The following is a 15,978-nucleotide window of genomic DNA, read 5'->3' as shown; positions in this document are numbered from 1 at the left end:
TCCAGATCTTCAATCGTGATCTGCAGTTGCTCCTGCTGGTCACGCACGCTAATGATCTCTTGCTGTAGTTGTTCAACTTAGTCTCCTCTGGATATCTCATTATCTTCAATACCTGACACCCTTTCCCCCAGCGAGGTGAGATCAGCACGCAAGTCGCGCATCTCCTGGGAAAGATCCCTCTGCAAGTTCTGGAGATCTGACTTCAGGGAGTTAAATAAGGAGGTGAGGAATTCTCTTGTGACTGTCGCCGCCCCGTTGTCCTCTACATCTCCCTTGTCTGTAAGCCTCTGTGCCTGGGCAGGGGCGTCAGTGTTTTTGCCCTGCGGCGGTTGGGATCTGGTCAGCATTTCCTGGACCGATTGATCCCTCCTCGACTTGGAGGATGCCATTGCCCCCGCAGGGGAATTCCTTCTCCAACTCTCGTGGGGAGGCAGCCGCTCTATCGCGCTCTGGGGCTGCTCGTCACCGCGGGCCGACCGGCACCGCAGAGCAACCGCCCCACGCACCTGTTCACTCTATCCCAAGGCTGCAACTCTGGTAAGAAGGGCAGAGGGGGGCTCCAACTATCTCATCTGGCAGAATCGGGACCCCCAGGAGTCCTCAAGCAGGTCCTTCACTGCTTTAAAGGGCCCGGGGGACAGGGCCGCGCACCGCAGCCACCAAGCTGTGACCCCGTCCCTGTCCCCCGTCCAGTTACCTTCGTGGCCCGATCTGTACCGCCGCGCTCCGCCTCCCCAGCTGGCCCGGCTCTCTTCACTGGCTCACGGCCGGGCCCGGTCCTCTTTTCTGCCGCGCCCCCTCCTTCAAGGCCTGGCCTTCGCCACTCAGCGCCGCCCTCGCGGCCTAGCCCACCCGGACAGACCAACCGAGTGCCGCTCCTCCGCCAGCTAAGCTGCAGCGCCCGACCGTTCCCCCTGGTACGCCCCACTGTGGCAGAGCCCCAGGGCTCTCAAGGGCGGTTAACACGGGAGGCCCGGGCGGAGGAGCACTCCACAGACGCTTCTGATCACGCCACCATCTTGACCATGCCCCCAGACAGTATATATTAATATGCATACAGCCTTTACATAATTTTATGATGCCCTTTAGATAAACTGTCCATAGAACTTTGCAATCCCTGTATAAAAGCCTGTCTCTAATTTCCTTATTACAAGTGACTTATGACATCTTTAGTCGCACATAATAATGAAATGATGTAGCCGCTGAACTGTAATAACTTTTTACAGTCAAGTTACGATGTCACAATCTACAGCAATAAGCACAAAGGAGATATATATGGCGACATATTGCTTTTTTTGTTTTCATGCTATTGTTTATTACCAGAAAGATAGAAATACTATTTATGTTCTACACCTTATGAAGTACAGCATTTTTTAATACAACATATTGAAGTGATTCTGTTATCTTTTTAAAACCAATTACCAGCTGTTTTTGGTTTATTTCATTTTGCGCTACAGATTATAATTTTATTCGTCATGTCTACAAATGTCCTATCTCTTTTATACAAAAAAGCACATGCCAATGATTAAATCAGTTTGTGGAACAGGTGCTGTTCGGACCATGTATTATAAGGAATAAAGTACCCCTTGCCATGTATTATAACGATACTGCAAGTCACATTGGAGTTCATTGAGCTTATAAAGGAACTCATCATTCATCCTTGTTCCTCTACATGGTCATTGAACTCGTACGTCACTTACAATGTAATTATAATGTACGAAAAGGGATACTTTATCCCATATATAACGAGCACAGTACATTCTGCTTCTGATGAACTTTGAACATACGAATACACCTTCATCGTGTTTATCAGGTGGTAATCCTGTGTATTTATATTGCTTTCATTTAAGAGCAGGCACAGTCGAGAGAAGAAGAAACTTTCAAAGCTAAGCCAACGTACTACTTCTACAGACAAGGTTGCCAATCGTTCAAACACAACCAAGGTGCACATCTAAATGCTCTATTTCGTAAACTCATCCAATGATATGGGTGCACACCAACTACACGGCCACTTGAAAACTCCTGCAGCCTTGGCGACGTAAAGCCCTTTCATAGCTGGTTGAAGTCACGAGTTTAGGAGGTTGCTTAGTGATTTGAAGTTCCCTTTAGAAGCGCCAACTCTACTTTGCAGCCCCAGCATTCCCCCTGTATTCCCTTCTCCAAAGAACAGACCCCTCCTCTCCTCGGGGGAGGGGGTACTGTGCGTGTTTCCCTTTCGTGGCCCCGGGTAGTGGGCGGCAGATCCAGTCATCCTGACGTCCGCAGGGTGCGGTGATGGCGTCACGCCTTGGGTCCCACACTTGATGTCCGGCCCGCTGGCTATATTTAAGGCGGCGTCCCAGTGTGCACTACCGCCTTCAGCACCATGGAGAGCTGCCTCCGCCTGTCCCTGCTGACCCTCATCGGCTCCGCGCTGCTGCTGGGCGCCAGCGGCCAGGACCCCGGGGAGCTGGAGCCCCGAGCCCTGGACTTCTTCTCCAGCCTGGCGAACGTCTCACAGGAGAAGGAGTTGGTAGGTCGCGCACTCTGGCTGTTTTTGTTTCTTGCATGTTTCTGTTGTTTGCTATGTGGTCCCAGAATGGGTATGAGTTATATGTGTGTTTATTTCTGGATGAGAAATAAAAGGAATGCAAGGCTGGTTGTCCATGTGTCATGTCTTGTGGGTGGTCGTATGCGTGCATTCTCTGCAAGCTATGCGTTTTCACTGTTTATTTGTGAAAAACGTGTTTCACTGGTACGCCTGTTGTGTATTTTCGGGATTGGCGTGTGATGTAATTTCGTATTTCCTTTGTATGCTAATACGTTTGGGTGTGTTGTGTGAGTGCCATATGTGTACCTTTCTGTGTGTGCCTGTGTATGCTATTTTTGGCATATGGTACGTATACTTGTGTATTTTGTGTGACTTTAAGTAGTATGTCTTTTGTTTATGTATTCTGTGCTGTATGCATATCGTGTCTTTGTGCATGTTCTGTTTATGGTGTGCATGTTCTGTCTATCTGTTTAAAGTGCATCTTGTATGTGAGGACTGGTGATATTAACATTTAGAAACAGTTGTGATATAAAGATTTAGAAACAGTTGTTTAAAAACTGACATATCCATCGACTATAATGTATCTTTTTAATTACTTTTTTAAACCTATCACTATTTTAACTCTCTCTCTCTGTTTCTCTCTCCCTCCCTCTCTCTCTCTCTCTCTATATATATATATATATGTATGTATATGTATGTATATATATATATATACAGATATATATATATATGTATAATAACTTAAAATAATCCGTTTTAAAATGGCATAGGTGGTAGTGTGCGGGCAGTATTGTGGATGGTGCGACTGTTCAATTTTTAATTTCTGTAGCTTAAACCTGCAGTATGCAGCCGTCCCTGACAGCTAAGTAGAAAACGTAGCTAGACAAGTGACGCCACGCACCCGTGAGATTCTGCGAACTTTGCAAGAGTTATTTGAGAAACAAAATGTCTGAAAATTGCATCCTTCAATGTCCGCTATTCTAGCCAGTGACTCTGGCAGGAGTGTGCATTTAAACGGTCTGGGCGCAGGGAAATACTGTACAAATGATCAGAAATGTGCCCCGCGCAATGCAATAGTGACCATGCTCTTGCACAGAGTTAAAGTAATTTATCGCTCGTGGAAGTTGTCAGCAGTTGAAATCTTGTAAAACTGGGTCTAAGGAAGAAATGAACTCCGGATGTTCATGTCACGTGCAGTACTGTCCATGATCATTAGATACTAAAAGCAAAAGGGATTACATCTGCAGTGGTATGAAACCTATGAGTCGGATTCTAAAAAATATTCACAGATCAGCACCCGCATGTTTACTTCCTCACTTGAGTGCAGATGTACCAACATTAGGAATTCATGAGCCCTTACAAGAACCTTCCTGGAGCCTTCAACATGTGTAGAATTCCAGGAATACTCCTGGATTACTTGCGTATATTTTTTGCTGTGGATGCAGATTCTGTTGCCCATACAAGATTGGGTATAGTGTTCAACTTTGCATGTGAACATGCCTTTGCATGAGTGTAAGTGCACTTATTATTTTTTCTACACCAGCAAAATATTTTCCCCCAAGGACAAAACCCTGACTCTCTACCCCGCTATGGTTCAGGTTCCCAGTCGGAAGGATAACCCTATAAAACCGTGAAAGAAACTTATTGGCAGTCTTTTATAGCTCTTGATTGAAGACGAAAATTAGAATTGAAGAAATCACTGCACCAAACTCCTCCTGACGTAAGGAAGGAGAAAAGAGCCAAGCAAGAATCCATGGAAGGGTTTCCAGAAGACAATTATATTCCTGAAAGTAGATATCTGGGACAAAGAGAGTAGCAAAGGGTGAAGAATACACTAAAAATAAAGATAGAAATGTGTTGCTTTGCACCTACCTCTCATGGCTCTCTTCATAATGTGATTAGATGGGAACAGATCCCACAGCAAAAGACTCACCTCAGTCTTAGTTTCGGGATTTTTAATTTGTTTTACGGTCAATCCAGCATCTTGGGAGTGCTTGGTTGAGGCTTGCCCATGTCCCTTTTAAGAAAGTCATGGATTTCATTTGGTGATTGAAGAAGAAGGCCAAGCTCAACATCCTCTGTTGCATGATGGATTCAAAGGCCCCACTACTGCCTTTCCTGCCTGGCACTCGGGCGGCTCATGGAACATCCCTCTGGGAGACGCCAGAGCAGTCTGGGAAGTATGAGCTCTCAGCTGAGCGGGACCTGTCAGGAAGACATGAGCCTACAGTGCAAGCAGCTCTCATTTGTTCCTTTGAATGCATTAAACTTTCCGTAAGATTTGACGTGGCAGTTGGCACAGTTACAACTCCTTTAGACTGTATCGTGAAGATAAAGGGGCCTACAACAATGGTAAATTTACATATGAGTACATTCACGTGTGCAAATGTACTCCCACTCTTTGTAGTATCTTTACTACTTATGACTATTCACCACTTCCAAGAGTAAAGTTGCTACAAATAGTTGACTTACATAGGTCCACCCTCTCAGTTTAGGATGTGGAGTCTTCATAAACATATTTCACATTCCGCACACTTGGTGGAGACCTCTGCAACTGGGGGTTCCCTACGGTAAAGGGTAGGGAAATTGTGAAACATGTATTAAAAAAATAGTGAACAAATTTTTTTGCTACATATTAATGTCAATTTTATATTTATTTTAAATGTAGAACAAAATGTAAAACATACAACAGCACTTTTAATTTTGAATTAAACATTCAATTAACTTAAATATATTAAATTATTTTTTAGAAGTATTAAAAAATAACTATAGTAAAATTATTTTATTTAATATGTTTTCAAAGTTACTAAAAGTATTAATTTCATTTCATTTATTAATTATGTTTTGTAAAATGTATATTTATATTAAAAAAATGTTCTTTAGAAATCTAAAAAATAAAACATTTAATTCAATCAATATATATATTTTTAAAAGTGGAAATAAATTAATCTATTTTAACATCATTTCCTATGGCGTTCTAGCTCAGTCCCTTCCTCCATTACTTTCTATGAGAGGGTGCTGCAGTACCAGTGGTTGACCATATGTGTGGCTACACTTATTATAGGTCTGAGCTGCTTTAGTCCTTTTTGGCTGTATTAACTTTCGAAATGAAGTATAGGAATTGGCTTATTCTTTGTTGGGTAGGTGAATGTTCCTCACTAAACTCCTCCCTAGTTTCCTCTCCTTCCTCATCACTAAACTGCTCCCATTGAGTTGTGTTCCCCATTTTCTAGCTACCCCATCCCATGAACATTTACTACAAAAGCATATGTGTACATGTATTGAGACTCTACACCCAAGGCGGAGATCTTTGCACAGAAAAGATAGAAGAGGTGGTGGCGGAGACCTCAATACGTAGACAGTGCTGGCTTGAGTGCCGGTGACATCCGGTGAAGCGATATTTTTTGCCCCCCTTCTCCTCAGATTCACACACTACCACCCGGCAAAAGTGCCTCTTGTCTCTCCCTAGCTCCTCGCCCAATAACATTTCATTTGTTTTAAAGCACTGTTAAAGGCTGGCTTTACTAATCCACTCAGCTATTCACATAAAATACAGATCTGTTCTTTGCAGCAGGTGTGTTAACCCTTTGCGCTACTTTATGGCTAGTCAAAACAGTCACTAGACAAAACTCCATCTCTCTCTCTAGCAGGAACATGATTGGTGCCTGAAAGCTGGACGCACAACGAACTCTGCAGCTGATGCTTTTAAATTGCAAGTTATTGCTAAATACCGCACCCCCCCTTGAGTTCCGTGCCCTGCCACCCCCCCCATTCCCTTCCAGGTCACCACCCAGTGTGGCGGCACCAGTCTCACCACCCTACAGTCAGCCCTGTACATAGATCTATGAATAGCATTTTGTAGTATGTGGGCAGTATTAGTGTGTACTACTAAATATACTATAAAAATGCAGTTGGTGAATATGTCCCAAAGTGATGTGCTTCGGACTGCATGATGCTGTGAAGTTACGAAGGCAGAGGGAGAAATCAGGTGCACAGCTTTCATAAGTACAGGTCTTATGTACCTTATATGCACGAGGAATGTTTGTTTTTTTCTCTTGTTTATCGTTTTCATTAAATCTGCCTCAGAACTTAATGCTTTAAAAAGTCTAGTATTTTGCTTATAATTCTCCTTTTGTGTAGGCTCTTGTTTTTTAATAACTGTCTCGCGAGACGGATCCTGCAAAGAAAGATGCCCTCTTTATTTCCGTAACCCACTGGCTGAGCACTGATTCTATAATCCTGTAAGGTCCTAGCCTAGATTTCTTTGTCTTTGACACAATATTAATTTTTTTAAAGGAGCGTTCATGTTTTTTTTCTTACATTTCCCAGATAGAGGCATTGCAAGAAGTGTTGGAAAAGCTGAAGAGTAAAAGGATTCCAATCTATGAGAAAAAGTATGGCCAAGTTCCTATGGTGAGTGAAAGGTGCAAATGTCATGTATTTACAAAGTTAGCATCAATTAATTGCATGTTATGCTTGTGTTCCTCCTGCCGGAGCTGTACTATTAGTTTAATTGTTATCCATCATTTTGTCGATGGGAACCTTATATTAGCATTTCCATTTGCATTTCATATATTTGAATTAGTTTGAGTTTCAATACGCCTACATTGCAGTTAGCAACTAACGACTGTGCTGAATCAAGTAGGGTTGTACATTACCTTCAACATAGTGAGAATTGTTGCCAGTATTGCCAAGCTCAGCGGCTGACGGATACAATATTCTGTCTAATGACCTCCCCCTTTTATGACTACAGCGTCCAGTCCCATTGGGTGTTGTAGCTTTTATTCCCTTGCAGAAATAATGCAGGGTATCTAATCTAGACATTTTCATTCTGTACCCCTATACAATACACGTTGGACCTTAAGGAGGTCAAATCATTTTCCAGTATACAAACTGTAAGCTACTCTAAACTTACAGCCATGCTACTGGAAACAAACAGGATACACCATGGGGATGAGATTTGTCCCTTCTTGTGCCATCTACAAAAAACGCAGAGTCCAGAGATATGACATGTTATTGGAATCACTCCAGTCTATGGTCAGCAGTGTATTGACTAAATCATCCGTCAGTGCCTGTTCAAATTAGAATGATATAACACAGCCTAACCTGGTAGAAACAGCCCTGATTGCTGATTATTTTAGGAATGTATTGTAGTGTGTATGTTAGTGTTCCTGGAACTTCTAATCACACTATAGACATGTTAAATCCTATAGCCAGACTGCTTCCACCAGGACAGATAGAAAAAGAGAGAAGGAAAGAGAAATATGATATAGATACAGCAGGACATCATTTGAAAACCTGATAAAAAAGAAGGAGCTAAGAAAGAAGTAGAAGGACGAAAGATAACGGAACATTCACGAAAGAAGAATATGGAAGCAAAATTGAAATAGCGTGACGGTGTGTTGACATGCGGACATGTGGTGATAGTGATAAAACCATTCGTTACCGCCATTTTGAATTAGAACGTAATCATCAGTACATGGTCCAGCAGAATGATGCGAGATGCTAACTCTGTAGCTATGGAGGTCCATGCATGCTGTTTAACAGGGAGGTTCATGCTCGGATACCGCTGCAAGAGTCTCACCTTCCATTATTCTCCATTTTTGTTAACTATAAGCTGAACTATTTATATTCCCGTCTCACGGCTCAATAGAAATAGGCATGAGTTCTGATTATCTTGGGATTGGCTTTCAGTGCTTCAGCAAATTGTCTGAATAGTTTATATATGTTCAAGCTACAGCCTGACTTCTTCAATGGGGGTAGTCTGATGTGTCTACACTAAAAGATTAAGAAAGAGCGATAAAGATAAGGAGAACATCTGAACGCGAATAGACAATGGAGAATTATAAAGAAGAAAGAAGATGATGGAAGGAAAGATAGTGTACGATTAAAGTAAGAATGGAAGTGTGAAGTTGGAAAGAGGATAATGGAAAGAAGGGCTAACGTGGAAACAAGCATCATAAACTAGACCTAGTGAGGTGAGTTGTCACGGTTTGGAGATGTGGATCCACTTAAATCCTCTCCAGTCCTTTAGCCATTGCGCTAGTGAACAGAATGATGTGTCTTCACACACAGAAACCAAAGGCCGGGCTTATCATCACTTGATGCAGCGCAGGGCAGCAAGGTAACTTGCTGCACTGCATTCAATGGAGAGGGTAGGAATGCGCCACAGCTACCAACATGTGACGCATTCCTGCTCCCTCATTGTACTGACGCACTCCATGCAGCCTAGCGCCAATGCAGCACACCTGGGACATGGTGGAAGGGTGCCTGTGTTGAAGGCAGGACTGTTTTTGTGCAGAAAGTGACACCTTTGTGCTCAAACAATGCAGAAAAACTGTTTTCCTCTTTCTAAGTATGCTGCAGAATGCATCACAATTATTAAAAGAAAACAACAAGGAGAAATGGAGCCTGGTGTTTCTTGGTAAATCTGACTTAAGAATTTCATTGCCCTTGAGACACCATGCCTGACGCAAGGGCAACGCAATCCAGGGATACATCTGGGCCCAAGGGATTAACATAGAGAGTAAGAGAGAAATCCAGGACTGGATCTCACTCTCCAATAATTTGTATTTTTCTAGAGAGAGCACCACTCTGCCTTGACGTTATGAATATTGAGTAGATCTGATCAGCTGTAAAACACAGGGCAGAAGGTCAGAGTAGACACCAGCTGGATGCAGGTGACCACTAAAACAGGATTTACAGGTTCCAGCAGTATATGAGGAAATGAGGGGCTCAGAGCTGGTTAGAAATCCGGCGAAGGACTAAGGACAATACTGGGCACTCAAAGGAAGGTCTGTACATCAAGCAGGGGTTAACAGACAACCAAGAGGGCAATACTAAGTTGGGGAATAAAAAAGGGACTGATATATTTCAAAAAGGGAGAAAACTCCAAACAGTGAGGGATGCCAAAGTGGGTGTGTACTATAATGAGGACTGGAAAACCAATTCGACTTGTTGACAGGCACTGATCTAAGGTCTTAAGAAGGCTAACTAGAATTCTTCCTCTCCAGACCTGTAAATCACTATAGCCCAAAAATTGAGTGCGTGTGCCTTCTCAGGAACTTAGCAGTCCAGTGATCCTGCCTGTGAAAACTTCCACAACCACTTTCCCTAGTGCTTCCAGCCTCTGCATCTCCGTTGCATAACCAGATTTCACACATGAAAGACCAATAAAAAAGAATTGGGAAGAAAGATAGCCAGGCTATTAAAAAATGAAGAAAGCACGGAAATGTGAACCTAAAATAATGGCAAGAAACATGGGGATAGAAAGAATGAGCAGAGAGAATAAACAGGGAAGAATGGGAAAAGAGGGAGGTGGAAGAGAAACAAAACAGGCAAAAGAAAATAAGGAAGTAAGGAACAAATAGTAAGAATGAAAGAAATAACATAAAATATAACTGTAAAACGGCAAAATAGAAATAATGAAGGACTAGAGGTATTAAATAAGTCTAGAAATCAAAGCAACATAAGGATGAGCATGATAAAGTGGATAGAAAGGAGCTCAGGGTATAAGTATGGCAGACAGATAGGCGAAAAAGGTGGATTGAAACAACATTGTGGGAAGGTGAAGTAAGCAAGGAAGATTCAGGTTAGAACATAAACAAGAAAGAAAGTGAAGGAGAAGGACCCACTATAGGAGTGTAGTGAGAAATATGCAGAGAAGGAGAATAAGTAGTGAGCCAAAACCCATAGTTTCTGGACACTTATGGCCCAATAATGGCTTGTATGTCTTCTACACATCATTTTGGCACTAGCCTAAGGTGGTTCTCGCTAACATATTGTGAGGATTCTAAGCATCATGCTGGCCCCAGTCATAATGCTGATGCTGGCACCACATGGCTGTCCTTGGGTTACGGTCGCCATCCTGGGAACACCCCTTGTGTTCCATGGGCATGTGAGGCCCACTCTGTCCTTCTGAGCCAGCATTACCTGTGGGCACCTTCTGAAAATGACATGCTGGGTTTAGGGGACCAAATGTCGGCGTTTGCTAAAAGAAATATTAGAAACACACATGCATTTCGGTGATAGAAAGTTACTTTTAAAACGATACAAGCTGTTGTTTGAGAGAACTGCAAAATGAAAAGCTTGGATTTGGGATCATGTATTCATAGATGACTTTTCAGTGATAATTTAGGCTGAGTTGGGAGCCATGTTCTGTTGACATTTATTTCAAAGGAGCTAAAGAACACTTGTTGCGATGACATCTATGTTGATCAAGCATTTTATGGCATTATAACCACTACTGGTTTATAAGATCATAACTTGCAAGATTAACATACTCGTGAGGATGAGGTCGATGTTTGATTTTCTGAGGTCTCCATCACGAGTGCTAGCTCTGCTTGTTAACCCTGTGAGATCTATCTAACCTGAGCTAGCCCTGCAGTGTCCTGGGTCAGTGTATCGGTTCATATTTTTGTAAATTATCTGTAAAACCTATTGGTTTTTGGACAATGTTTTGATAAAGTGGACGAAAAATGCTCAATTGTGCTCCAATTTCCAATGTTTTCTTGAGGAGGTAAACACCTAGGGAGGATAAAACTCATCTGACACAGCATAAAAGTATTCCACTGTTCCATGAATTACCCTTTAGAACTGCTTGCAAGCACCTGTGACTTTATAGCTAATCTATTTCAGACCTATATTTATACTTTTTTAGCGCCGCGTTTGCGTCATTTTTTGACGCAAAAGCGGCGCAAACTTGCAAAGTACAATTGTATTTTGTAAGTTTGCGCCGTTTTTGCGTCAAAAAGCGGCGCAAATGCGGCGCTAAGAAAAGTATAAATATAATGCAAAGCTGGACCAATTAACTTTGAGGAGTTTATCCCCCAACACCTTTGGCGAAGACCAATTTTAATTAATGGGCAGCCTCGATGTTTTAAATTATTTCACGAGTGTCCGTTCGTACAGAACCTTTTATAATAGTTGTGGCTTTATGACAGCATTCTTTGAAAATTGTGATCTATAAATACACTGCTTAACACCACTGTTTTCAAACTTCTCCAAGGATACAATTTGTCCTAAAACTAAGGAGCCTTGGGTTTGCTTGCTGGATTATTGCCAATCAGGATAGGTTTGCAGTGGAGGGTATTTTAATTTTCTGGTTACCCCTACCTTAAAACGGCACCTCCTGCAGTCCCTCAAGAACGTCCATTCCCACCACCACCTTACTCTTACGACTGCAGAAAGTTCTGCCACAACCTGCATGTTCCTTAGTTGCAAGTTCCACATGTGACTGGACATTTCGCCTGGTCCCATTTTTGTAAATTACAATTTGCGATTTCTGCTTCCAAAGGACATTTTTAAGGTGAATAATTTTGCTTACAATGCCCGTGTTGTATTTGCTAGGGCTCTCCATCCACCACCTGCACAAACTCCTTGTTATATTTTATTGTGATTTGTTAAAAAGTCTTTTAATTTTTGGGATATCACCTACTGCATATTCCATTGTTTCTGCCTCAAGTCTTATGTCATGTAATCTCTTGTCCTGAACCAAAAAATAAACAAAAATGCTAAAACATGTACATAAATATTGTACAACATAAAATATAAAGATTTATCTCTATGTAGTAATTGTGTTGTTCTTTACTTTTCACAGTGTGATGCTGGAGAGCAGTGTGCTGTCAGGAAAGGTCCAAGGATTGGAAAATTGTGTGATTGTCCACGATCAACAAATTGTAACTCTTTCCTTTTAAAGTGCTTATAAGGCATACAATACATGAATGGAGTAAGGACAAAAGTGCAAGCTCGTGCATTTAACACATGGTTACAGTGACCCTTCCGTCTTCTTTGTGACATGGGCTGACATGCCAACCATTCATAACACTGCACAACCCAGCAGTTGTATTTGTAAAGTGAGACTGAATGACAAATGCCTATTGTTACTCAAATCAGTGTTACTAAGGACGAGTTCATTGTTTGATGCTCAAACATGTGTACAACATTACACTTTAAAACTATTAGTGTTCATTTGTTTCACTTTTAATGTCTCACTGGGTGCACCAAACATGCTTTCTAAATCCGTGTGTCTTTTGGGTGTAGTATTGTGTAGTGAAGATGTGGTCTAAGCATTGTGTGGAGGGTGTTCGATGTCAGACAAATTACATCCTACTAGATGGTAGAGCGAAGTGGCATGAATGAATGGTATTAAATAAAGTGTTTTCACATAATGCACAGTTGTATTTAAAGTGTCTGATGTTTTAGAATGTGTCAAAATGGCTAATCTAACACCCAACAGTATAATACTAAAATGGATTTTACTTAATGAAGAATGGTAGGAAAATAGCCCAAAGTTCAATTGATGCACTTAGAGTTGAAGACGTGTAAACAGACATTATCCGGCTCTCTGTGACATCCATTTGGTGTCCTTTTGTATGTGTTACTAAGGGGATGCAGGATGTTGCAGGTTTGGAGGATGATCGATTGACCTGAGGACTATCATAAGAGCCTGGGCCGTGTGATATTTACTTTTTTAACAAAGCCAATGTCTTTTTTTGACATTACATCTCTAAACCTAAAGAGATCTTGTTAAACACTGAAAGTTCATAAAATACAGTTACATACAATAAATGCTGTTTTTTGACAGCTAATTCAAACCTACTACCTAAGTTCCTAAAATAAATGCAATGTATGTAAATCTGACAGGTTGGTGTTGGGAATCCATGTTAAGCATTTATAATCATACCTTTGTAGAAACTTACATTTGGAATTTCCAACTCATTGGTTTTAATCGTGCAATTATTCACAAACTCAGCCTGTTACACATAAATGTAGTGCAAAGGTTGAGGCGGACTAGTTCCTCTCATTAAATCACAAAAAGAGGAAGAGAGGGAACGGTAAAACAGCAGGAGGGCTGTATTGGGTAGAGAGTCAACCCTAACATTGGGTCAGGCTACCTTTTAAAAACTGAAATGGCCCGTCAGCTAAGGGTATGTAAGGATGGAGGTGCATTCAAAAGAGCCGAAACCAATGCTTTCAGGGTTCAAAGTTACAAAACGTGATTCTTAGAGTAAGGGCATAACATTTCCCCAAGGAATCTGTAAGATATCTAATTTAAAAGTAGTATCAGAATGTTACTTTAAGTTAATTTAGTTTATCAAGGAAAAGCAAATTATCAAGCAAATATTAGTGTCTTCGGCTGGTCCTAGTGCACCAGCCATGAGACCAGAGTCCAAGGTCGCTGAAACATTTGGATAAAAGAGGGTAATGGATCATGCTAAATTTACGTTGTCTTCTTTTTCCATTGGCCCAGAAGTGTTGACGATAATCACGTTCTGCAAAGTGTTTTTGCATGTCATTTCTTTGAAGTACCTGATCAGTTTGATGAAGGAAAGAAAATGCCTTCCTAAAGTAAAAGGCATTTTGCATAAGGTTTGATTTGGACCCCAAAAACGTTCGGGCTGTGGCCAAGAACCTGTGTTCTGGGAGATGCCAGTAGGTCCAAAGCGCTTATTCTCCATCCTTCCCGATCCCTTCTGTCAGCAGTCCTGTTACTTCTTTGACGCTTCATTCTTTCTTTTAACTCTGATCCATAAGGTTTCACCTGCCTGCTTTTATTTCATTCACATTCTGTGCAAGAGAGTACGTCTCCTCCCACTTTCTGTTTGTCAAGTGATAATTAGTTGAGTCCATTGTACGATGTTGGCTGGACTACCACCCTTTATACCTTGGTCTCCCAAAAAGATTTTATTTTGCAGGCTCAAACACTCTGAATCAGAGTTTGGGACTGCAGAAACCATTTCCCAAGTGTGCTAAACCCATTTCAGGAGTCTGTAAACTAGTCCCAATTTCTGAAATGGATAATGAATCGCTTTTTGGTAGGACTTTGTTGTAGACATCCCATCCAAATGGCAGTCCCTAATGATATGAAGCAATGGTTTAAGACAAAAATAGCTAATTTGCAAAATGAAAGGGGTCTTTTATGGACCCATTTACCTTAATGAATATTTAACAAAACGTTTCAGAGGGAGTAGGCAGTGGTCCAAGGGAGCACTTCCAACTTTCAAAGAAACTTTTAAAAAAGTAAACATTTATTATGAATCACCCCCATTTCCTTTAAGAAAACGGGCTGCTTAAAATTTTTATTGAAAAGCAATTTCAGACATAGTGGTGTTCTGACCCTTCAAGATCACCATCCCTGTAATAGTCACCAATTGAAGTGTCAATCTGCAACCGACTTCATAAATGTGGTAGGTCGTACTGCGATCTACTATGATTCCAAATGTTTTTAACTGAACTATTGGTATCTAGGTTCGTTCACAAAATTCCACACTGGTTGCTAAGATACTATTTAAAGCATTTTTGCTGCCAGATTTTCAAATTGGCTGGTTTGTTTCAATTGTTTTGAACTGTCCAATTCTAGTCAAATAAACTACTGCTGATTGCATGGATAGATTGCTCTGTGAGGGAGCGATACCTGGCTGATAAAATAAGTTTATAGATGCTATTGCTCCTTCTACCATGTGTTCATCCATTCCACACCAAAATATGTATCAATCACTTCATGAATTGATGCTTCAAGTCCTACATGTTTAAAGCAGAGAAGAAGTCTATAATCAGGAGCCCTGCTAGGATGTCTAAATATAATATGTTCTTTTGTCCTGGGATCTCAAGTAGAGCCTTTCAGGGTTTACCAGGCACAATTATTTAAAGAATTCAGTGCCTGGTGGGGGATGAAGCATGTACTTGTCCACCTTTTAAAAGACCTTTTCAAAAGCTTCATTGAGCTGTACCAATAGTTGCTTTTTTCTGAGCAAGAATACGTTTTACCCCTGCAGTGACTGCAAGGTGAGGACTTAATTGTTTGTGAAGTTTATATGGAGGTCCTCCAGATAGACACACACCTCCATTGTAACTGGTGTCTGACTCGGTAATAGATTAACTTGATCTAGTTGAATTCTAATATATTTTGTGGTGCTAGTGCTCAGAATCATCTGCAGAATTTCCAAGGAATCATGAGGCGATCTGCTGAGATGCATCTCAGACTCAATGTCAATGTACATTTTATTGTTTAGTTAATACATCCATAACAATTTATGTAAAAAAAAAACAGTATAAGAAACCATATCCATCCAAATACAACTATTCTAAGAAAGAGTACATATTTACTTTACCATTAAAATTATTTATAACACTCAGAGTACTCTCCATAACGAACAGGAAATAAGATTAGTTTAGTAAAATCTTTTTAGTTGCTTATAACTGAGACGAAAGAAGAGTATAGAAGGCAAGTGCTAAGTGGTAAAGTGTGTGGTGGAAGGTGTTACAGTAGTTTACAGAGATGGGCACCAAGTTGGGTCTGAGAGCCAATGAGTAATAGCAGTGCCACCATATCTCCCTCCCCCTCTCCCTCAATGCCCATGCCAAGAGGGGCATCTTGGACTAAAGAACTTAGTTTGGTGAGGACAGTGCATCGGTTGGTAAGTGTGGTAGCTTCACCCAGACAACTC

General features: G+C 41.3%; 1 protein-coding gene across 1 annotated transcript; it reads left to right on the top strand.

Annotated features, from left to right (window-relative positions):
* Window positions 1–2,365: 2,365 nt before the first annotated feature.
* On the top strand, window positions 2,366–12,743 carry CARTPT (CART prepropeptide). The gene is made up of 3 exons (XM_069219256.1): window positions 2,366–2,512; window positions 6,860–6,943; window positions 12,129–12,743. The coding sequence occupies exons 1-3, from the start codon at window positions 2,366–2,368 to the stop codon at window positions 12,234–12,236; spliced, it is 339 nt and encodes a 112-aa protein (XP_069075357.1). The 3' UTR covers window positions 12,237–12,743.
* The last annotated feature ends 3,235 nt before the right edge of the window (window positions 12,744–15,978 follow it).

This window comes from Pleurodeles waltl, chromosome 1_1 (genome assembly GCF_031143425.1).
Source record: "Pleurodeles waltl isolate 20211129_DDA chromosome 1_1, aPleWal1.hap1.20221129, whole genome shotgun sequence".
In the NCBI taxonomy this organism is placed as follows: domain Eukaryota; kingdom Metazoa; phylum Chordata; class Amphibia; order Caudata; family Salamandridae; genus Pleurodeles; species Pleurodeles waltl.
Note: the sequence above shows the minus strand (reverse complement) of the source record. Positions and strands in the feature narration are given on the sequence as shown.